The 22,359-nt window shown below is 49.9% G+C and overlaps 3 protein-coding genes across 3 annotated transcripts; 1 reads left to right on the top strand and 2 right to left on the bottom strand.

Annotated features, from left to right (window-relative positions):
- Window positions 1–13,622: 13,622 nt before the first annotated feature.
- Window positions 13,623–15,891, bottom strand: B0H64DRAFT_404285 (Cys/Met metabolism PLP-dependent enzyme-domain-containing protein). The gene is made up of 6 exons (XM_062804380.1): window positions 15,511–15,891; window positions 15,376–15,430; window positions 15,237–15,319; window positions 14,812–15,172; window positions 14,095–14,757; window positions 13,623–14,038 (listed from the first exon to the last, which is right to left on the bottom strand). Exons 1-6 carry the CDS (start codon window positions 15,549–15,551, stop codon window positions 13,886–13,888), a joined length of 1,356 nt encoding a protein of 451 aa, XP_062656905.1. The 5' UTR covers window positions 15,552–15,891; the 3' UTR covers window positions 13,623–13,885.
- Window positions 15,892–17,158: 1,267 nt separating this feature from the next.
- On the bottom strand, window positions 17,159–17,854 carry B0H64DRAFT_444653 (membrane-associating domain-containing protein; the record flags this gene model as incomplete). The annotated part of the gene is made up of 3 exons (XM_062806798.1): window positions 17,159–17,460; window positions 17,555–17,683; window positions 17,761–17,854. The coding sequence occupies 3 exons, from the start codon at window positions 17,852–17,854 to the stop codon at window positions 17,159–17,161; spliced, it is 525 nt and encodes a 174-aa protein (XP_062656906.1).
- Window positions 17,855–20,109: 2,255 nt separating this feature from the next.
- Window positions 20,110–22,359, top strand: B0H64DRAFT_376305 (uncharacterized protein; the record flags this gene model as incomplete). Its single annotated transcript, XM_062802466.1, has 2 exons — window positions 20,110–22,127; window positions 22,257–22,359. The coding sequence occupies 2 exons, from the start codon at window positions 20,110–20,112 to the stop codon at window positions 22,357–22,359; spliced, it is 2,121 nt and encodes a 706-aa protein (XP_062656907.1).

Consider the following 22,359-nt stretch of genomic DNA (forward strand, 5'->3'; position numbering starts at 1 on the left):
GTGTAGGGTAGGTGTAGGGTAGCTCGATTCGGGAGAAACCAGCACTTAGTGAAAAGAAGAACCAACCTTCTTTAAACTAAGATAACTAGCTATCCAGTAATCGTACCGCTATAACCAAAATACCAGTATACAGCTACAGGCTATACAAATTTAATTACAGTACTGTAGAGCCCCCTAGATAGCTACAGTACTAGTAATCTAAACTCTAGGGTTTAACACCTCTATATTCTCTAGTAGCTCCTATATAGGAGAGTTATATCCTATCTACTTAACTAGTATATTGTACCTATTTCCCCTCCCCCTAATATTCTATATAGCTAGGATTACCTCTATATAGTATTCTTATTATAGAGTACCCTCCTCTATTAATATCTAAGTTAGGCCTAGCCAGGAATCGATTATATATTAGAAAGAGAGAGGGTTAGATATTGCCTATTCTACTAAATCTATATAGAAGTTAGGGTAGATACTCTAGGGGATGTCTAAAGTAATAGTTAAAGGGGTTAGGACAGTAATAATATAGTATTTAGTCTAGATTTAGTTAAACTTTTAGTTTAGATAGTTTATCTTCTATCCGGAAGTATTCTATAGGGTCTTATAAGTAGTTTACCCCCTTCTATTACCGCTACTAGGTATATATAATAGTAGCTTATATCTATTCTACCCTCTCTTTAAGGTAGTATAGGAATGTATAAGCTTATTTCTAAAGGGAGGATATAGGTATAATAGGTCTACTCTAGAGTTAGACCAGATATAAGTTATATCTATAGAGAAGGTAGTTTATACTAGTACTAGTTACCGTTAAATCCTAGTTATTAAGTATTAGTTAATAGATAGAAAGATATTTAGGCTAGTTATACTATCTAAAGGAGATAACTATCTAGAGGATAGTTTATACTTTCTAATTTACCTATTCTATCCCTTTATTAATCTATAGATAGTAGGATATTAAGAGTAGCTACTTAATGCTAACTTCCTTATATAGGGTTATCTAGAACCTACTTAACCAATCTAACCCTCGGTTAGTAATAATATAGGAAGGGAATCTATAGAACCTCTACTATATATCTCGGAACCGCTTTATATATGCCTCGGACCCTATAGAGTATATTACCTCTAGCTGGATAAACTTAGATAGATAGTCTATAATAACTATTAGATAGTAGGGTAAAGACTTATCTTATATAAGGAGGTTAACTATAAAGTTAATAGAGATCTATTACTAGAACTGGTTAGCTATCGGAAGGGGTTAGAGCAACCTCTAGTAGAGCTATCTTAACTTCTTTACCCTATAATATATATAGCAGTTATATATAAACCTCTTTATATTAGGTAATATTAGGTTCTAATAGAAGTCTCGTTAAAGTAGTTTAAATAGTATATTTCTCCTAAAGTACCCGGATATAGGGGAGTTATAGGCCTATTAGAGGACTCTTATAGTAAGAGGCTCCTATATTAGAAGCTAGAGATAGCCTTTAAATTATAAAGCTTCTTAAATATTTAGCAAATAGTCTATAATCTATATTTATATAGTATTTACTTCCTTTAGGAACTTCTAAATACCCTTATAAACAGCCTAGAAGCAATATATATAATATTTATCCTTTCTAATACCCTTATCCTAAAGAACTATATATTAATTGTTTATAAAGAGTATCTTTCCTATAGATAGAGCTAGTAACTCTCTATCTATTATCCCTAATATAAGAACCTAGATTATAGAGAGGAGCTAGACTATCTATAGCTTATTTAGTATTTAGTCCTATTCTCAGTATAATAGAGTATCTAGCCTTAATATTTAGAACCTAGGCTAATAATATAGCTTAAAGTTATAGAGGGTTAGGTCCTCTACCTATCTTATTTACTACTTGCTAATAGGATAAAGCTAGGAGAAGTATTTAAGGTTCTTATAGTTTATAAGGATAAGAAAAGAGGTATTAATACTATAGAGTTCGGCTATCTAGGCTCTAAGGTAGGAGATAATAGTAAGTAGCTCCTTATCGTAAATTATATAGTTCCGTTCTACTAGGGAGAGCTTTATAGAATAGTAGATAATAGAGTAAAGGATACTATCCTTTCCTCTCTAGGAAAGATATCTATTTAGAGTGGTATCTAAACAGTTAGCCTCGAGGACTATCTCCCGATTAAGATCCTACTATATAAATACCAGCTCCGAGATAAATATATAGTAGAGGGTATTGAAAGCGGTTTATTCTTCTTCCTCCTAGCAGAATGGGATATTCTTACCTGTTAGCCTTATTAGAGGTACTACCTTTTTAGAGAAACTGGGGATAAAGTTTTAGTAGAAGTTAGTAAACTCTAAGAAGCTCTAGACCCCTTATACTTTCTTAGATAGCTTCTACTTATAGATAGTAGCTAGCTTCTTAAGATTAGGGCAGATTTATACCCCTATCTTAATAATATATTTTAGATATTTTACCTTCTTTATAATAAATATATACTTCTTTAAGTTAAGGTTTAGGCTAGTTATTTAGAGCCTTCTAAATACCTTCTATATTTATTTTATATACTATTTTCGAAACCTCTCTAAATAGATAAATATATTATTAAGATATACTATTATAAAGTTCTCTAATATTATATTAAAAGTATTATTAATATAGTATTAAAATATAATAGAGGTATCTACTAGTCTAAAGGGGTAGATAAGCTATTTAAAGAGGTTAAAATAGCTATAGAATATAGTAAGATATTTATTCCCTTCTATTATTCTAATCTGGTAGAAAGTTAACTAAATATTAAACTTTATAAACTACTTTACCTCTATAAATAAGTAAAGGGTCTCTTTTATTAAGAAAAGAGGGTAACGGTCTTACTATATAATCTTATTAAGGGCCTAGTAGTTAATATAAAATCTCTATCCTCTATCTACTTTCTTTATAAGAAGAACTAGGGCTATAGCTAATAATAAGCTTATCTATACCTAGCCTTTATCTATTAGGTTAATAACCTACTTTTATACTTTAAGGAGGTACTTATAGGGTATATTATAGAGGGGCCCCTATAGAAGCTCTAGATTATTCCTATCTATATCCTTTCTTAGTCTAATATAGTAGTTAGCCTTACCTTAGTATAGAGGTAGTCTACTAGCTTTCTCTTTGTTAAAGAGGTTGGTAAAATCTTATAATTCTATAAGAAGCTCCTATACTATATCTACTTTAGGTATAGGATATAGGTAGATCTCCTCTAGTATAGCTGTTATTTCCCTAATACTTGTTATAAGGAATGTTTCGGGGCTGGTCTTAGATATTTATCACCTCTATATATACTATATTATAGTAGTAAATACTATACCTATAATTTAAGAGATTCTAATCTCCTTAAGATATATAGTATAGCTTTATACCAAGAGTCCCGGCTATATACTAACCTCTAGTAGGCTAGTATTAGCATCTAATATAATTTTCTAGTATCTTATCTATAGAAAACCTAAAATAATATTCTATATAAAGCTAGGGATAATATAAAATATTATCAAGCTTAACTATCTATTAATATCTATTATTATATAGGATATCTATATAATCCTTCTTTCTTTCTATAATCTAATTATAGTTTCTAATATTCTAGAAATTAATAAAATAATCTATTTAATTCCTAGTTTCTAGTATAATCTCTCGTTTATTACACTATAACTAGAGTAACTACTATCTACCTATATATTTATAAAGCTAGATAAGTTTAGGAGGATAGGAATAAGGAAAGGGGGTTTATCTATTCTCTCTCTAATCTCTTCTAACTTATTCTTAAGATAGAAGGGTAGTGGAAACCCCCTTATAAAACTCTATATAGGGGCTACTCGTTTCCCTAGTTATTATCCTTATTATCGGAGGTTTTATCCTCCCCTTCCTAATTATCTATATCTAGAAGGTTAATATTAACTTTCTATCCTTCTTTCTAGTTTAGGTTTATAGTAAAGGTAAATTAGTATTCTATTATAAAGTAGCCCTTATTACTATAGCAGATATATACCCTAGTAGTCTATCTAGTATTCTAAACTTCCTAAGAAATCTATTTTATATATAGAATATTAGTATTCTATAGGCTTACCTTATTATAATTCTTCCCTTCCTTATACTAGCTATTACTAGAATAGTTCTAATATATCTATATAATATTAATACCAGTTATTAGGGAATTACTATCTATATTATATAGTAGGACTATTATAATATCTTTCTAGTAATCTTATCTATAGGGCTATCTTATATCTAGGTTTAGAGCCTTAAGGTTAGTTATAATCTTATAGTAGCTAGCTACTACCTAGTTAAAGTTAATATATAAGATACCTTATCCTATAATAGCTTGCTAGATAGTCTAAGAGAATATATAGTTAAACTTAAGAAGTTATATCTTACTAGACTACTTAAGCCCTCTAACCTTTACTAAAAGGGTCTTAAATTATATAAAGAATGTTAGAAAAGACTCTTTATTTCTTTACTTGATATAGTTAAGCTCTCCTAGAGCTAGGATCTTCTTATAAAGGTTAAGGTAAACCTTCTTAAAATAGGTAAGAAACTCCTTAGAGAGGTATTATCTACTAGGACCGGCTCCCTTATAGAAGGCTATAACCTTCTTCTAAACTATATTTAAGAGGTTTCCCTAAAGGAAGACCTACTAGTTATAGTTATCGCTGATAAAGTCCCTATTATTAGTTAGAATATATTATATTATATCCTTCTAGGATGAAAAGAGCTCTCTCTTACCCTTAAATAGGGTTAGTTTAAGCGGTTTATACTTCGGATAGTTGGCTATAACTTAGAGGTAAAGGATCTCCTTACCCTATTAGATAAGGCTTTATTATAAACTATAAATATATTAGTAAACCTATTTATTAGTAGTAGGGATACTCCCTAGTAGCTATATTATATTATTTTCCATTATATAGTTAGTCTAGCAGTTTATTAGATCCTATTAGAAGCTTTTAGAAATATAAGATACTAGCCCTATAGCAACTATAGATAGATATATAATATTCTATTCTAAAAGCTTAAGGAGGGAAAAGATATTTTATATACCCCTAATACAGGATTTCCTTCTTATATAACCTCCGGTACTGTCACGAGTATGCCGACCTCGGGGCGCGGGACGCCCCGAGCTGGTTACGGTAGACGGACCAATTAAAGAAGAAAGGGGGTGATCAGTGAGCTCAGTCGCCAAGCACTTGCCAAGTGTACTGAGCACACTGAGCACTTGGACCGCGCCACCAATCAGGACACGAGGAAGGTACTCAGGGAGCTCAGTCCGCTCAGTAGGCTCAGTGTCCGGAGAGCACACTGAGCACACTGAGCACACTGAGCACCCAAGAATTAGATAGGTATATAGTCACTCGTTCTGGAGAGCTCTGGGAGTTCTCCAGTTAGCAATCACAACTACAGTTCGCTACAAGCTCGAGAGCCTACTGTTGAGACAAGTCTTTGTTGTGCACCCTTTGGCTGCACCGAACCTAAGCACCCTTGAGAGAATACCTTCGACCGATACTGAACCCTAACAGGACGGGTCCAGAGACAGGTTCGTCACACGTTGCTAACTCCCTTTGATCTGTTACAGTTCAGGCTCGAAGGTAAAACGACATGGCAACTCAACCGACGCCGGGCCAGATCACGGCCGCGCTTCAGAGAGTCACCGAACGACTCGACGAAACTGAAGAAGAGCTTGCGAAGACCAAGGCCAGCAACGCGGCATTGGCAGCCCGACTTGCGGCGACCGAGGTCCACACCAAGGACCCGGCCAAGACGAAGGTCAAATTGGAGCAACCCGAGAAGTACGGGGGCGACCAGGAAGCCTTGCCAGGTTGGATCACGGAGATGCGGAACTATCTCGACCACAACTCGCACCAGTTCGCCACTGAGGAATCCAAGACCAGATACGCCGCCACCCGACTCAAGGACAAGGCCCTCAAGTGGTTCACGGGAACACTGAGTGATTTCCTCGGCGGAGCAATCCACAAACCCTTCACCAAAAAGGTCTTCGAGAACTACTCCGAGTTCGAGAGTGAGATTCAGAAGGTGTTCGGTGACAAGGACGAGAAGTTACACGCCCAGGAACGGCTAGGACGGCTGAAGCAGACTAGGTCAGCCACCGCCTACGCCACGATTTTCCGACAAGACTCCATGAAGGCAGAAATAGACGACGAGGGGCTGATGCACCTGTTCTACGGAGGACTGAAGGAGGAGGTCAAGGACGAGCTCTACAAGGAGAGCCGACCTGACACGCTCGACGAGTACATCGCCATGGCTGTCAAAATTGACGACCGACAGTTCGCCCGCAAACAACAGAAGAAGGGCAGCGAGATTCAGCGATCCGCAGGCTACCACAAGCCCAACGACAAAAAGAAACGCCAGCACCAGAGCACGTCATACGGCACGCACTCGGGACCCATGGACGTCAGCGCTGCCCAGGCACAATGGGCAGGAAAGAGAGATGGTGCCAAGGACAAATCAGGCATCACTTGTTACAATTGCGGCAAGAAGGGGCACTTCAAACGAGACTGCCGCAGCAAGAAAGAGTGGAGACCGGTTCCAGGGAAGGAAGCTGCCACCATCGACCAAAACACGGTCGGAAGAAGAACCCGGTTTCTGGAGGTCGCAGCCGCCAGCTACACGCAGGACGACCTCGAAATCGACATTGACCGAGTCATCGAGCAGGACGATGAACTCACCGACTCGGATCAAGAAGACTTGATGAGCAGCAACCACCAGGAGGGAAATGACACCGCCCATCACGCTTTCATCGAAACGGATGACGAGGGAGAACTGGCTCCCCCGCGGCACATCCGACAAGTCGCTGAGGACTGGGGCATCACCCTGGTTCAGCAAGAGGACGGGCAATGGCGAACCCACGAGGGTGAAGGAGGAGTCAGCCCGAACCTCATTTTTCTGCAACAGAAGGTCCTAAGCCAACGGCAAAGGATCGAGGAGTTGTCAAGAGAGAAAGAAGAACTCGAGCAACTTCTCCAGAGAAGGAACGACCAGTACGGACGACTTTGCGCGGAACTCGATTTCGCCAGGGAACGAGTCCAAGAGATCACCGAGGCCAACAACAGGGCCGGGGATCACGTCGAAAAGACATTAAGAGAGGCACAGGCCTTGCAGGACGACATCCGCCAGGCACTTCCGCACCACACACCGTGGGATGGACCCACCGAAGAGGCGGAAGGATACGAAAACGGAGTACGATACCCCGAGCAACTTTTCGACTACGCACAGGAACAGAATGCGGCGAAAGGAAGAAAACAGCAGAGCTGGGAAGAATACTGGACGCGACATCAGCACATCGTGCGCGCCGGACGACAAACCTCCGACCTTGAATGGTGGGGTTTTCGGGGCGAGAACAACACGGAGGGATTCCAGTTGTTATCAGAAGACCACGAGCGGGTGGACCCACGAAAAGAAAGTCACATCTACCTGCCCTGGTTCCAGTGCATCACGCACGAATGTCGGTACCACTTCCAGGACAAATTTCGCAACAGTTTCTGGCCCACAAGAGAAGAAAAGGGAATGCAACCCCTGCCCATCAGATGGGTATACGACAGCGGCGACGCTCCCGCAGGCATGTTGTGGGACACCCAACGCACTCACGAGGGCAGGCTGAGGGTTAAACCCAAGGCAGCCTGGCCCCGACGCTGTATGGCGGGCGTAGGAGTCAACGAATGCCGAAGCGCAGACTGCCTACCACACGCCGACGAGAAAATCTGGGGATACATGGAACAGCAATCCCAGAGGAAGCCACACCAGAGGACGAGAGCGTCCCGAAGGAACGAGAGGCGCCCAGTTGAGGCATGGGCGGCCCAATGGCTCCAAGAACACCAGACGATTGACGCCGCAAGCCAAGGTGCGGACAGGGACGCCTTGAAACACCACGAGAGCTTGGGAAACGGCTCAGGGCCCTCCGAGGGGCCCGGAAATCTCTAACTCCACAACAACGGAGACAGGCTGCGCAGTACAGGAAGAACTGGCGCAAGCAGAAGCCTTACAACGACCTCCCAGCAGACGAACACGAAGTAGCTGCTGTACGAAGCACCAAGCCAGACAACAGGCTCTGGATCACAGCGCGATGGGGGAAGATCGAAGCCCTCGCGTTAGTGGACGGAGGAGCGCAGATGGATCTCATCTCGCCCGCATTTGTGAATCAACTCAGAATCCCATGGAGGATCAAGAAGCAACCACACGTCGTCAAGGGACCATTCGACACACAATGGGTACGACGAGAGACAGAACCACTCGACATTGAGGTGGAAGGAAAAACCACCCAAGTGGTGTTCGACATCGTAAACATGGGGCCGAAGAAAGACATGATTCTCGGGCGCCCATGGCATGAGGAATACGACCCAGACATCAGTTGGAAGGGAGATGGCCATCTGCGACCGCGGGAACAGCGGGAGCATCCGACCAACTCGATGGGAGAACGCGCAGAACAGGAGCCACGGGAGAGCAGCGGGTCAGAACGAACCCCCTCTACGGGCCCACCGCAGGAAGCAGCCAGTGCAAAAGAACGCACTCTGGAATCCGGAAGAAGCGGCACACGACGAAAGAAGCAGACACGGGAGGAACGAACCATCGCCGTCGTCTCAGTCGACGAGCACGGAACGCTCAAACACGAACAATGGGTCAATCAGCTCGAAGCGGCAAACATCGAGCTAGCAGCAGAAGAAGTCAGGGAACTCGAAGCAGCAAGCATCGAGCCTGGAAACAGCAAGTTCGCGTACTACGAAGGTACGGCGAAGAACGTGAAAACGGGACAGATTCCAGACGATTACAAGGGACACCCGGCGTTCACGGCAAAACATCTTGCAGGGCTACCAGACCACGGACCTTGGGATCACGAGATCAAACTCAAGGAGGGAGCCCAGTTGAAGTTTTTCAAGGTGTACCACACCAACGAGAAGCAAGATGCAGAGTTGAGGAGCTATCTCGAAAAGAACCTTGAGATAGGACACATCAGACCATCGACATCTCCAGCGGGTTACCCAGTCCTCTTCGTTCCAAAGAAGGATGGGAAGCTCAGGATGTGTGTGGACTACCGACAGTTGAACAACGAGACGTTGAAGAACCGCTACCCACTGCCACTGATCTCGAGGCTCCGAGATCAACTGTCAGGGGCACAATACTTCACGCGCCTCGATCTTCCGACAGCGTACGCCCACATCCGCATCAAGGAGGGAGACGAATGGAAGACGGCTTTTCGGACACCCTACGGACACTACGAGTACCTCGTCATGCCGTTTGGGTTGACCAACGCACCAGCGACGTTTCAAGCCGCTATCGATCACGCAATTCGACATTGCCTCGATAAATTTGCAGTCTGTTACTTGGATGACATTCTCATCTACTCCAAGACACTCGAAGAACACAAGAAACACGTGCGGCAGGTGCTGGACGCACTGCACGAGCACAAATTGTCAGTCAACAAGGACAAGAGCGAGTTTCATGTCAAGAAGACAGTGTTTCTGGGTTACGAAATCTCCCCGGGATGGGTCAAAATCGAACCCGAGAAACTGGAAGCTGTCAAGACGTGGCCGACACCGACGAACGCCACAGAGGTCAGAGGATTTATCGGATTCGCCAACTTCGTCAGAATGTTCATCAAGAATTTTGGCGACTTCGCGAGACCTCTGCACGAACTTACCAAAAAGGATGCCACATTCCAGTGGAAGCGGGAGCACGAGCAGGCTTTCCAGCGGATCCGCGATGCGATCATCGCCGACCCGGTGCTCATGCTGCCTGATCCAAGCACACCTTTCGAAGTCGAGGCTGATGCTTCGGACTTCGCGATCGGAGGGCAACTTGGTCAGAGGGACAAGGACGGCAAGCTTCACCCAGTTGCGTTCTTCTCCAAGAAACTCGAAGGACCAAGGCTTAACTACCCGATCCATGACAAGGAGCTTCTCGCAATCATTGAAGCATTTCAGGAATGGAGGCCATACCTCAGCGGCACGACACACGAAGTCCAGGTGTACACGGACCACAAGAACTTACGATACTTCACCACCACCAAGGTGCTGAACGGACGACAGACTCGGTGGGCAGAATTTCTGTCCGAATTCAACTTCACGATCCACTACAAGAAAGGCTCAGAGAACGCACGAGCAGATGCCTTGAGTAGGAGAGCGGATCATCACGACAACACATCTGAAGTCTCACCACCATTGCTACATCAACAGACAGACGGATCGCTACGGCACGCTTCCCAACCGACTGAAGACTACGAGATCGCAGCACTTCAGCAGCAGTCGGAAGATCCCGAAGGCAGGCCTCTGCAACCGTTTGTAGAATGTTGTGCGACTTTCAGGGAACAACGACTGGAACGAGACTTCCAGGGAATCATCGCGGACGACAAGCGCGATGCATGGCAAGAAGAGCTGGAATCCAAGATCGCAGGTTTGCGACTTGAAGGGACGAGACTCTGGTACCACGACAAGGCCTACGTCAGGCTTAGTGACCAAAAGGAGCTCATTCGAAAGATCCACGAGTCAAGACTCGGAGGACACATGGGAATCAGCAAGACAATTGCAAAAGTCAAGCAGAACTACGACTTCCCAGGAATCAAGCAAGCGACGGAAGAAGTCCTGGCAGAGTGCGACCTCTGCGGACGAAGCAAACCGCCACGACACAAGCCATACGGGCTGTTGCAACCATTGCCAGTCGCGGAACGACCATGGAGTTCGGTGACGATGGACTTCATCACCAAACTACCACTGTCCAAGGACTCGGTAACGGGAGTGGAATACGACAGCATCCTCACAACGGTGGACAGACTCACCAAGTGGAGCTACTTCCTCCCTTACAAGGAAACATGGTCGGCAGAACAACTTGCAGACGTGATCTATCGCAACGTCACCTCGGTCCACGGATGGCCGGAGGAATGGATCACGGACAGAGACACGAAGTTCGCATCAAAGTTTTGGCAAGCTCTGATGACGAAGCTGGGTACGAAGAGTAAGCTCTCGACTGCTTACCACCCACAGACGGACGGACAGACGGAACGACTCAACCAGGTCGTCGAGCAATATCTACGGTTGTACGTCAACTTCCAGCAGGACGATTGGGTCGAGCTGTTGCCAGCAGCACAACTCGCCTACAACACCACCGTCACGGAGACCACGAAGGTCACGCCATTCTTCGCGAATTACGGCTACGAAGCAGATTTGCGACAGGGGCCCGATGTCTCGGTACCCCGAGCGGCAGTCAAAGCCGACAAGATGAGCTCGCTGCATGCGATGCTCAAGGAAGAACTCGAGTTCGTACGAACCAGGATGAAGAAGTTCTACGACAGAAACAGGCTCGAGGGACCTCGCCTAGAGGAGGGGGGCAAAGTTTACCTCGTTTCTCGAAATCTTCGCACGAAGCGACCAAGCAGGAAACTCGATTTTCGCAAAATCGGACCGTTCAAGATCGACAAAAGGATTTCGGAGAACAACTACGCACTCGCGTTACCCTCGACAATGCGACTACGGACCAACGTTTTCCACATCTCGCTTCTGGAACCAACGCCCGAGAACGCGCGACTCGACAAGGACGCCGAAGCAGAAGACGAAGAGGAGGAATGGGACGTTGAGGAAGTCCTAGATTCACGCATCATGAAAGGACAGTTGGAGTATTTGGTCAAATGGCTGGACTTTGGCCCAGAAGACAATTCATGGCAACCAGCTACCAACCTCAACTGCCCCGAGAAACTTCAGGAGTTCCACCAGAGGAATCCGGACCGACCAAAGGAAGCCCCACAGACAAGTCGGCCCCGGCGAGGAAGGGGTCGTCCGAAGAAAAACTAAGCACTGTCAGCAAGGAAGCAAGGAGGGGAGTAAAGAAGACAAACTTTTGAACCCAAGGAAAGTCAAAAGAAGGAACGCCGGCGACACCCGAGGAAGACGGTTGCCCGGTAGCAACCTCCCGGCGCTCCTGCTCCACGAACACCTCCCGCTCCTGCTCAAACATCGCCAGAGCCTTCTGTTTCAGGGCCAGGCGCTGAGTCCGCAGGCGGTCCGCCTTTTCCAGAGCCGTCATAAGGGCACGGCTCGCGTCAGAACGAGCACTTCGAATCTCATCCAACGCCGCGCGCTCTTTCTCGTCCAGCTCCCCGAGAGCGCGGTTAGCAGCGCGGATGGCCTCCGTCGCGGCACGCTCTTTCTCGTCCAGATTGCGTTCTTGATCCACCAGTCGGCGAACAGCAGAATCGTCGTTGCCAAAGGCGTCGCACGAATAGTTGCCGGCGCGAAGACAGCTACCACAGACGTCGGAGTTTTCGGCGGCTTTGCAGTCCGGAAGCTTTAGCGTTTTGCAACGAGTACACGTCACCATTGCGCTTCCAATCAAGTCGGCAAGGAGAGCCCCAGTGTGACGTCGTTCAGTGCTGGATTTCTGTTTCCGCTTTTGTTTCCGTTTCCTTATACCGTCAGTCATGGTGGAAGAATGAGTGGGGAGAACAAGGGAACCTACTAACCCAATGGGATTGGGGACTATTGGCACTATTTCAGGAAGTTGGCTGGGAAGTGCGGCCGACGGGACGTCGACCCTGGAGGAGGGGCATCGTGTCACGAGTATGCCGACCTCGGGGCGCGGGACGCCCCGAGCTGGTTACGGTAGACGGACCAATTAAAGAAGAAAGGGGGTGATCAGTGAGCTCAGTCGCCAAGCACTTGCCAAGTGTACTGAGCACACTGAGCACTTGGACCGCGCCACCAATCAGGACACGAGGAAGGTACTCAGGGAGCTCAGTCCGCTCAGTAGGCTCAGTGTCCGGAGAGCACACTGAGCACACTGAGCACACTGAGCACCCAAGAATTAGATAGGTATATAGTCACTCGTTCTGGAGAGCTCTGGGAGTTCTCCAGTTAGCAATCACAACTACAGTTCGCTACAAGCTCGAGAGCCTACTGTTGAGACAAGTCTTTGTTGTGCACCCTTTGGCTGCACCGAACCTAAGCACCCTTGAGAGAATACCTTCGACCGATACTGAACCCTAACAGGACGGGTCCAGAGACAGGTTCGTCACAGGTACGTAACCTGGGTGGGCCCGGTACAGGTCCGTTCCAGAGCTACACCGGATACGGTACGGTCAGGACAAAGCTCCTAACCTCTCGTTAGCCGGGCATAGCCCGGCCCTTAACACTAAGCTATAAATTAATTAATTAAAATTAGAGAGAGGGTGGCAAATATAGGTGGCAAATATTGCTATTTTTATCTTAAGAAGTATTGAGTGTAGCTGTTTAATCTAGAGTTCACTTTCAAAAGGCTCTATGTTCGAGTCCTCGAAGGTACTCTATTTTTTCGTAAGTCTTATAATTGTAAATTCGTAAAGTGAAAATTTGTAAAGTGAAAATTCGTAAAGTGAAAATTCGTAAAGTATAAATTTATAAACTGTAAATTTGTAAAATTCGTAAAATTCGTAAAATTCGTAAAACTTAATAAGTAAATAAATTAAATAAATAAATAAATACTAGAAAATTAATATTTAAATTTTTTAATTGAAAAAAAGGCTTGTAAAATGGATTTGGCTGCGAGTTGGTTTTTCAGTATCGAAATTGTCTTGGAAGAAAATCGTCTCTGGGCTCTCTGGCCATTTTCGGCCGGAAACCATTTTCAAATGACGTCCGTCAGAGATCAGTCATAGGTCCGGATCATTTTGGAGCCCCATGACAGTCACAGTGATCATTTTGCAACCCCCCCCCGGCGCGCTATGGTAGGTACTTGTCGGGGGTGCTCTGGGGTTCCAAAAATGGCGGGTCCAACTCTTCCAAAAATGGAACCCCAAACAGCGACACATGGACTTTTTGTGAAATAACATCGGCCAGTGGCAGCAATTTCACGGATTACGAAATGGAATCATTCAAATATTCATTAAAAAATCACGCTACATCAGATACAAATTAAACCACAACCGGAGCCTCCTCAGCCTTCCTCTCGGGCAGCGACTTGTCGCCATCCTTCGTTGTTGCACCCGCAGCGGCCTTGAACGCCTGGTCAAAGTCGGCAATGATGTCGTCGATGTGCTCCGTGCCGACCGAGATGCGGATGAGGTCCTGGTATTCTGTCAGCATCAGATGGTAAAAGAACACTCGGAATAATCAGTACTAACCTCAGTCACACCCGAGGTAACCTTCTCCTCATCGCTGAGCTGCTCGTGGGTGGTGGTCCACGGGTGGATCGCAAGGGTCTTGGAGTCGCCGACGTTGGCCAGGTTGGAGACCAGCTTGAAGCCGTCGACAATCTGGCTGCCGGCCGCGCCGCCGCCCTTGACACCGAAGCTCAGCACGCCGCCGAAGCCGCGCTTGAGGTACTTCTTGGCCGTCTCGTGCGACTGGTGGCTCTCGAGGCCGGGGTACGACACCCACGAGACGTACTCGCTCTTCTCGAGGTAGCGCGCCAGCGTGAGCGCGTTCTGGGCGTGCCGCTCGGCGCGCAGCGACAGCGTCTCGAGGCCGATCAGCAGCTGCTGGGCGCCGAAGGGGTTGAGGCAGGGCCCGAGGTCGCGCAGGATCTCGACGCGCACGCGGATGGCGAAGGTGATGGCCCCGAACGTCTCCCAGAACTTGAGCCCGTGGTAGCCCTCCGACGGCTCGACCATCTGGGGGAACCGCTTGGCGTTCTTGCCCCAGTCGAACTTGCCGCTGTCCACCACGACACCCGCAACGGTCGTGCCGTGCCCGCCGATCCACTTGGTCGCTGAGTGCACAACGATGTCGGCGCCGTGGTCGATCGGGCGCACAAAGTAGCCGCCGGCACCGAAGGTGTTGTCGACCTAGTGGTTGTCAGCTCCCCCAATATCGGCTAGCGGAAGACGTTCGCCACTTACCACAACCGGGACACCCGCATCATGGGCGACCTTGGCGATAGCCTCGAACTCGGGCACGTTGTAGCGCGGGTTACCAATGCTCTCGATGTAGACAGCCTTAGTCTTGTCGTCGATGGCGGCCGCAATGTCCTCGGGGCTGTCGCCGTTGACGAACTTGGTCGTGATGCCGAAGCGCGCGAAGAGCACCTTGAACTGGTTGTACGTGCCGCCGTAGAGGTTGGATGTCGAGACGATGTTGTCGCCATGGTGGGCAAGCGCCGCGATGGCCATGAACTGCGCGGCCTGGCCGGAGGAGGCAGCCACCGCAGCGACGCCGCCCTCGAGAGCCGCGATTCTCTTCTCAAAGACATCGACCGTCGGGCTGAGGGTGTCAGTCTTCCGGGGCACTCAATGTCTGCTTCCGTGTGGTATCCGACCGCACTCACTTCATAATGCGGGAGTAAATGTTGCCAAACTCCTTGAGCCCGAACAGGCGGGCGCCGTGGGCCGAGTCATTGAAGACGAAGCTCTGTTCGTACCCGTCAGCTCTCTTCCTGTGGGATTCATAGAACAAGTCAAGCTCACGGTGGTCGCGTAGATGGGGACAGCCCGGGAGTTGGTGGCCGGGTCCGGCTCCTGTCTTCTCACGATGTCAGTCTCTCATTCTTCGTTCTTCATCCGGTATCGGCTAGGAGCAATGGCAGCGGGAGCAACACATACCCCGCATGGAGCTGGAGCGTCTCGAACTTCTGATTAGACATGATGGCAAACTTGTCTTTCGACTGCGAGGGGTATCAATGGGTATCACAAGTGCAGGTGCAGGAAAGCAGCAAAGTCGACTCAGAGTTTGAAGTTCGGCAACAAAGAAGGAGCGGGATAAGATGTGACGAGGACGGAGCAAGCAAGGAACCGGGTCCTAGAACTGGCGACCAAGCCCCCCTTTTCTATTCCTCGTCCCGGCCTCCCCACGCCTAGACTCCAAATACCTCACCGGCCGATCCCCAGAGTGTGCTCGTTGTTAAAAAACGCCTTAGCCATGCCGCGGTTTGTCAATTGTTACAGACCACGCAGCAGGTCAGGGGGACTCCCGCCCAGTCGTGTGTGTTGAATTGGAGAGAGTGGGGGGGTCTTGGAGCACGCAATTGCGCCATCGGTTGATGGCGCGGGGCAGTTCCCCACGGTCCCTCTTTCTCCCTCAGGCCGGACAGGTTCGCACCCAATCAGCTCTGAAACCGCTCTTGAATTGTGAACGACTTCTTTTTTGAGGTACCTATTCGCCATCGTATTGCTTAAAGGCGAACCCCCTCTCCCATCACTGTCGAGGGGTTGACGCTGGACGTTCTTGACAACGCCGGTCATCGGAGCTCAACCAACACTCGCCTCGGGATCTCGCTTGGAGTTATGGCCCTGGAGTACCTACCTGCATTCCCCCCTCCGGTAATATGTGTGACAGATCGGGCTTGGCGTTGAGATGAGGTGAGAGATGGGAAGCATCCCACATCCGCGTGCTCTGGTGCGCTTGTGATAGCGCGGGGTAGTTTTTGTTGTCTGTCCAGAGCACCCCCAATGAGGGGTCACCTCTTTGTCAAATTGTCTCGTGCGATGTGCTCTATATGCAGATGCATGTAACCCTATCAGTCGATCATTTGCACTGTTGGGAACGAGCGTGGTTGGGTAGCCGAAAACGATGAAAGGGGTCCAGTCTCGCTGTGCTTCTGGACAGTGTCCTGTCATTTATGGTCCGCATTGCGAATTATTACATGTCTTCTCGATACCCACTTGACTGTGGAGTAGAGCGAAGGGGGTTCATGAGCATCTACGAGTATAGTAGCGAGAGGAACACCATTTGTAACACTTAGTCGGTGGTTTCCCGTACTGTTATTGCGTCTTGGTATGTGGATGTGACAACTAACACTCACCAGGAGACCCGTCCTGACAACCCGCGGGAGTCTGGAAGTTAACAATCAACACATACATTTGCCCTATATTTACCATATACCTATGTAAACAGAATACCTCCCAAGCGCGGTCTGAACCAAAAACGCCGGACCAAGCTGACCTTCGTAACCTCTCATGTCATAACAAGCCATCAAGGCCATGCTAACTGACAGCATCATCACCTCACATAACCTCGTTCCCACATCGTCGCACAGCGGCTGTCCATAAACCCCGAGGACCACCGACCCCAAACCCGACCCGGGTGGCCGAAATAAGGTGCTGACTGATCCCTTTACCGACGCAGCGGCTCGGCCCGGCCACCCCATCCGCGACCACCCCCGGCCCCCTCATACCAAGGCCATGGCCCCGACCCATTACCAAAACCCCATCAGCCAATCCACAACCCCCCCTCCGGGTAAGTAACTAAGGTTTAAACACCCTCCTTCACCGCCGACCCAGTAGCAGCAGCAGCACCCGAGCCAGCGGGCACCCCACCACCACCACCACCGGCACCCCTCTTGATCTTGAGAGCCTCGAGACAGGTAAGCACGGCCGACGCGGACCAGACGGCGAACGAAAAGGCAGAGAAAGCGGCAGCGGCCTGGGCGGTGTGGCAGACATCTCCGTGGCAGAAGAGCAGGCCGCTCAGGAAGGCGGCCAGGGCGGCGAAGCCGGCCAGGTGGAAGAGCGCGTTGGTTAGGTCGAGGGGGGCGGCGATGTAGGGTTTGGGGACTGGTGGTTGAGGAGGGGGGGTTAGTATGTGTGTACCTGTGGTGTTTGGGGTGGGTTGGGTGTTTGGGGGGGGGGGGGGGTCGGGTCGGCGTACTGCGTGGGAGGAAGCGTGGGAGGATTTCGATGCAGGCGAGCGAGATGAAGGACCAGATGGCGCCGAAGAGGAGGAAGTTGATTTGTGAGGGTGATGGGAGACTGGTCGTGGTTCTGTACCAGTTCGCGACTGGAGAGTGGTTGTCGTGTTAGCTGGGTTTTGGTTCCTCTCTGCACCGCGTGGTTCGGCTGGGGGTTGATTCTTACCAAAGCCTGATAGGATTAATACTAGGAGGGCGAAGACGCCCTGACATACCCTGATGAGGAGCATCAGGGAGAACGACATGTTTGCGAGCTTCATGATGAATAGAGGGATGGCGATACACAGCACGGAAACTCGAGAGTAAACAAGGTGAAGGAACGAGAAAGCAGCCACTGGCCAAGAAAGAAACGGAGAGATGGCAGAACTCGAGGTGGGAGCGAAACGAGAGACAGTCACCAAAAATGAAGAACGAGCGCGTCGAACAAGCGGTAAGCCGACCCGGGCCTTGAATGTCTTCACATTTAGTTAATTAGTTTGTGTGACCCATGAGGCCATCCTGAAACAGAGATCCTCAGGAACGACATTGTGCATAATATAGTAGACGGGCGGCAGAATCAGCCGGGCCAATGATGGCGGCGCAACCACCAAATTGAGGTCGCAGCGCATCGTGAGGTTGGGTTCGACGCCGGTAGTCGCAAATCCGGCGCTTGGCGTGGGCGTGATCGCTGTTGTGATGGTGGTTTCTATGTATACCTGAAGGCAGCTCACTTAAAGCTGCGAGAAACATCGAATGGCGGTCCCCCCTCGTTTGAGAGTTGGTCAGGGCTTGGACGAGACGATGCGCCTTGGCTGTCTCTGCTTCAGACAAGGCAGGGATATAAAGCGTCATGGGCGAGACGAAGCAACATTGTCGACGACAACTTTCGCAATCTCCTGAACACTCGTTCCAAGTCTTTCGCTTTTGTTCCCCGATGAGAAGATGTAGACGAGAAGAGGGCAAAATAGGAAGCCGAGAACCACGAAACCAGGGAGCCCGTGGAAACGGAGTGTTGAATCCGAGTACTGAACGCGCCGAGCGAGCACTAATGAACTCCCCGGCAGCAGATGCGCCCAATCCTCTTATCTTCCTCCAGAAAAAAAAAAAGAAGAAAAAAGCCTGACTCTTGAATCACATGTCGCAACGCCTTGGTGTTCTGTTCGATTCGTCGGTTGCTTCGCGTTTAGGGGGTTGGCGGGGGGTGCGGGGCCAGACTTTGGATGACGCTTGGCTGAGACCTGATACCAGGTGGACCGTGCATCGAAGCCAAGTCAATACCCCAGCAAATGAATCGCGGGGTGAACGCTCGGCGTTGCGGCCCCACTAAACTATCTGCATGCGGGCTGCTAGCCGAGGTCAATCTCTGCCCGAGGCAGCGACAAACAACGGGAGCGCCGTTTCACAGCTCGTGGTTTCGTCATCTCCCCAGGCACGGGCAAATGCTGTCGAACACCCTGGCGGTCTTCCTCGCTCTGTTCGGCAGCGGAAGGCGCCATTTCGTAGAGCAGGTAGAATACGCGCGACAAACCCAGGTTGCAAACAATTGGTACTTTTCTTCCAGCCTTGTCTACTACCTAGCTATACTAATTGGTACCACCCGAGTCGAGTAAAGTTTCCGTTGAGCTGTCTCACTTTCGCCATTTGCTCCGCACCCCTCACGCGGCATGGAATTCCCCGCAGATCGAACTTCACCAACGTTCTTCGAGATCTTTTTTGATCGCCCCAGTGAATGAAATGCCATTTCGGGCTGTCGCCGCATGCAATGCAGGTCGCGTCGCCAGTAAAGGAAGTCGCGCCGTGCAGAGGGACTCCCTGAGAGGCTCCAGAACCTGAAGGATCCGCCCTCGCACCAGTGGCCTGCTGACGATTGGAAAAGCCCGCGCCATCCACTCTCGTTGCCCCGACCCCACCCCTGAAGCATGCCAGCCGAGGCTGACCCTCGGTCTCGTCGGCCGACAGGTACACCGTGTATAACACCATGCTTGATACATTTTGCAATATTCTGGTTTATGACGCAACATAAAAGGAAGTAAACAGACCACTTGAATCGCAAACGCTTGGAAATGCCAAATCCCAGATTTTAGTACTCAATTTCTCTTGGGGGGATGGTGACCTTTTAAAGAGCACTGCTTCCAAGTTGAGAGGCAAGTATCTCCTGCCGGGGATCCTCAATTTGGCAACATCAACCGCTTCCAGCTTGGCTTCCTATCCCTGTCAGCACTCGGCCCAGGACGCCTCGAGGGCGAGATGACCTGCAGCCGAATGCCGACCCTCCCTTCGAAAAGGGGACCATCTTCCAAACTTTTGGCTTTCGTCTTTTGTCCCTTTTGTTCCCGTTTAAGCAGTCTCAACTCTCAGTATTAACGACTTAGGAAATCCGTGACGTGACGCTCGCGCGCAAACCTCCCATCCTTCCCTCGGTCGCTTCGGACCGTTCTCTCGCTTTGTCTGGCGCTCCTTTTCCGGGCCTCGCAAACGATCCCTACCCCGAAACTCAACTTCCCCCTCACTCCAAACTGCCACCGCCGCCGCAGTCATGGCTCCTAGCAAACAAGATACCAGGGCGTACATCAGGACCCTCGCGACACCCCCGCCACCGGGCTCGCCCTACGCCCTCCCCATCCCCGGCACCGAGCGCCCCAACCGGACCCCGATCTACCGCCATTGGCGCTTTCAAAACGGCCCGTTGCTAGAGACATACGACCCCGCGGAAAGAACCATCCACGACCTCTTCGAGAACGCCGTTGCCCGGGGTCCGAAGGCCAGGTGCCTAGGATGGAGGCCTTGGAATGCCGTCACCAAGACATTTGAGCCCAAGTACGTCTGGCTGACGTATGCCGAGGTTGCCGAGCGGAGAAAGAATTTCGGTGCCGGTATCGTCGAGCTGCACCACCAGATTGGCGTTAAGGAGGACAAGTATCCCGTAGGCCTGTGGGCGCAGAACCGCCCCGAGTGGCAGATGACCGAGCTGGCGCTACTCTCACAGTCACTGTGGCCCGTCTCTCTGTACGAGACCCTCGGCCCCGAGACGAGCGAGTACATCATCAACCACAGCGGCCTGACGGCCATCGCCTGTTCACTGCCGCATATTCCGACCCTGCTGAAGCTGGCCCCGCGCGTCCCTTCGCTCAAACTCATCATCTCGCTCGACCCTCTCGACGCCGGTGAGGTGCCGGGCCACTCAAAGCGTGAGCTGCTGAATGCCACTGCCGCCAATGTCGGCATCCAGATTTTCTCCATGACCGAGGTAGAGGCCCTTGGTGCGCGCTCCGGCCGCGCCATGCGCCCTCCCACGGCCGACGATATCCTGACCATCAACTACACCTCGGGCACTACCGGCGACCCGAAGGGTGTTCTCATCACGCACAAGAACGGCGTGGCCGGCATTAGCGCGGCCCGGTCCAACGAGACCGTATTCGCCGGCGACGTCCACATCTCGTACCTTCCCTTGGCGCATATTTATGGCCGTATGGCGGACCAGACTGCGCTGGCTGAGGGGGCGAGCATTGGCTATTTCCATGGCGACATCACTACGCTAATCGAGGACATCAAGATCCTCCGGCCGTCGGGCTTCATGTCGGTGCCCCGCCTATTCAACCGCATCAACTCGGCCATCCAAGCGGCGACCGTCGAGGCCGACGGCTTCAAGGGAAGTTTGTCGCGCCGCGTCATCGACACCAAGAAGGCAAACATGAAGCTGCCCAACGGCCAGGCCACCAACAAGCACTTCCTGTACGATCGCATCTGGACCCCCAAGGTGCTCAAGGCAGTGGGCCTGCAGCGCGCCCGCACCATGGTGAGCGGCAGCGCCCAGCTCGACCCGGACGTACACCAGTTCCTCCGCGCCGCCTTTGGCAATAACTTTATCCAGGGCTTCGGCATGACCGAGACGTACGCGGTCGGCACCGTCCAGGTGCCCGGCGACTTCACGACGGGCAACATCGGACCCCCGTGCCCGTCGGTCGAGCTGTGCATCGAGTCGGTGCCCGAATACGAGTACACGGTCGACGACAAGCCGAACCCGCGCGGCGAGCTGCTGATGCGCGGGCCCATCATCTTCCAGGAGTACTTCCGCAACCCGGAGGAGACGGCCAAGTCGATCGAGCCCGACGGATGGTTCCACACGGGCGACATCGTCGAGGTCGACAGCATGGGCCGGTTCAAGATCATCGACCGCAAGAAGAACGTGCTCAAGCTCGCCCAGGGCGAGTACATCTCGCCCGAGCGCATCGAGAACGTCTACATGGGCGCCACCAACCTGATCGCCATGGCCTTCGTGCACGGCGACCCCAAGGAGTCGTCCCTCGTCGCCGTCTTCGGCATCGACCCGGTCACCTTCGCCCCCTACGCCAGTAAGATCCTCAAGAAGGCCGTCCCGGCCGACGACAAGGACGCCCTCCGCCAGGCCGCCAACGACCCGCGCGTCAAGACCGCCTTCCTCAAGCTGCTCGAGCAGATCGGCAAGCGCCACAAGTTCAACAGCTTCGAGAAGGTTAAGAACTGCATCTTTGACGTTGAGCCCTTCTCGATCGAGAATGAGCTGCTGACACCTACGTATGTCTTTTTATCCCTTCTTTTATTCCGGCCCCTTCCGTCTCTTCTCTTTTTCATCCGAAAAGAGGGAGAGATGGAGAATGTAATTGAGATGATTGGGGACCATGATGCTAACACGAGACGAAATAGACTCAAGCTCAAGCGGCCCCAGACGGCCCGGGCCTTCCGGAACGAGATTGACCGCATGTATGAGGAGATTGCTGCCAACGTGGTCGAGAAGCCTAAGCTCTGA

Source organism: Chaetomium fimeti (assembly GCF_033439085.1).
Source record: "Chaetomium fimeti strain CBS 168.71 chromosome Unknown B0H64scaffold_6, whole genome shotgun sequence".
Taxonomy (NCBI): Eukaryota; Fungi; Ascomycota; class Sordariomycetes; order Sordariales; family Chaetomiaceae; genus Chaetomium; species Chaetomium fimeti.

What these genes read in the sequence shown, in the direction of transcription:
- B0H64DRAFT_404285 (XM_062804380.1), bottom strand. Translation starts at nt 15,551, where the DNA reads ATGTCTAATCAGAAGTTCGAGACGCTCCAGCTCCATGCGGG. An exon ending in ATTTACTCCCGCATTATGAA is followed by an intron (nt 15,173 to 15,236) that starts GTGAGTGCGGTC and finishes TGACACCCTCAG; the next exon opens with CCCGACGGTCGATGTCTTTG. An exon ending in ATGCGGGTGTCCCGGTTGTG is followed by an intron (nt 14,758 to 14,811) that starts GTAAGTGGCGAA and finishes GACAACCACTAG; the next exon opens with GTCGACAACACCTTCGGTGC.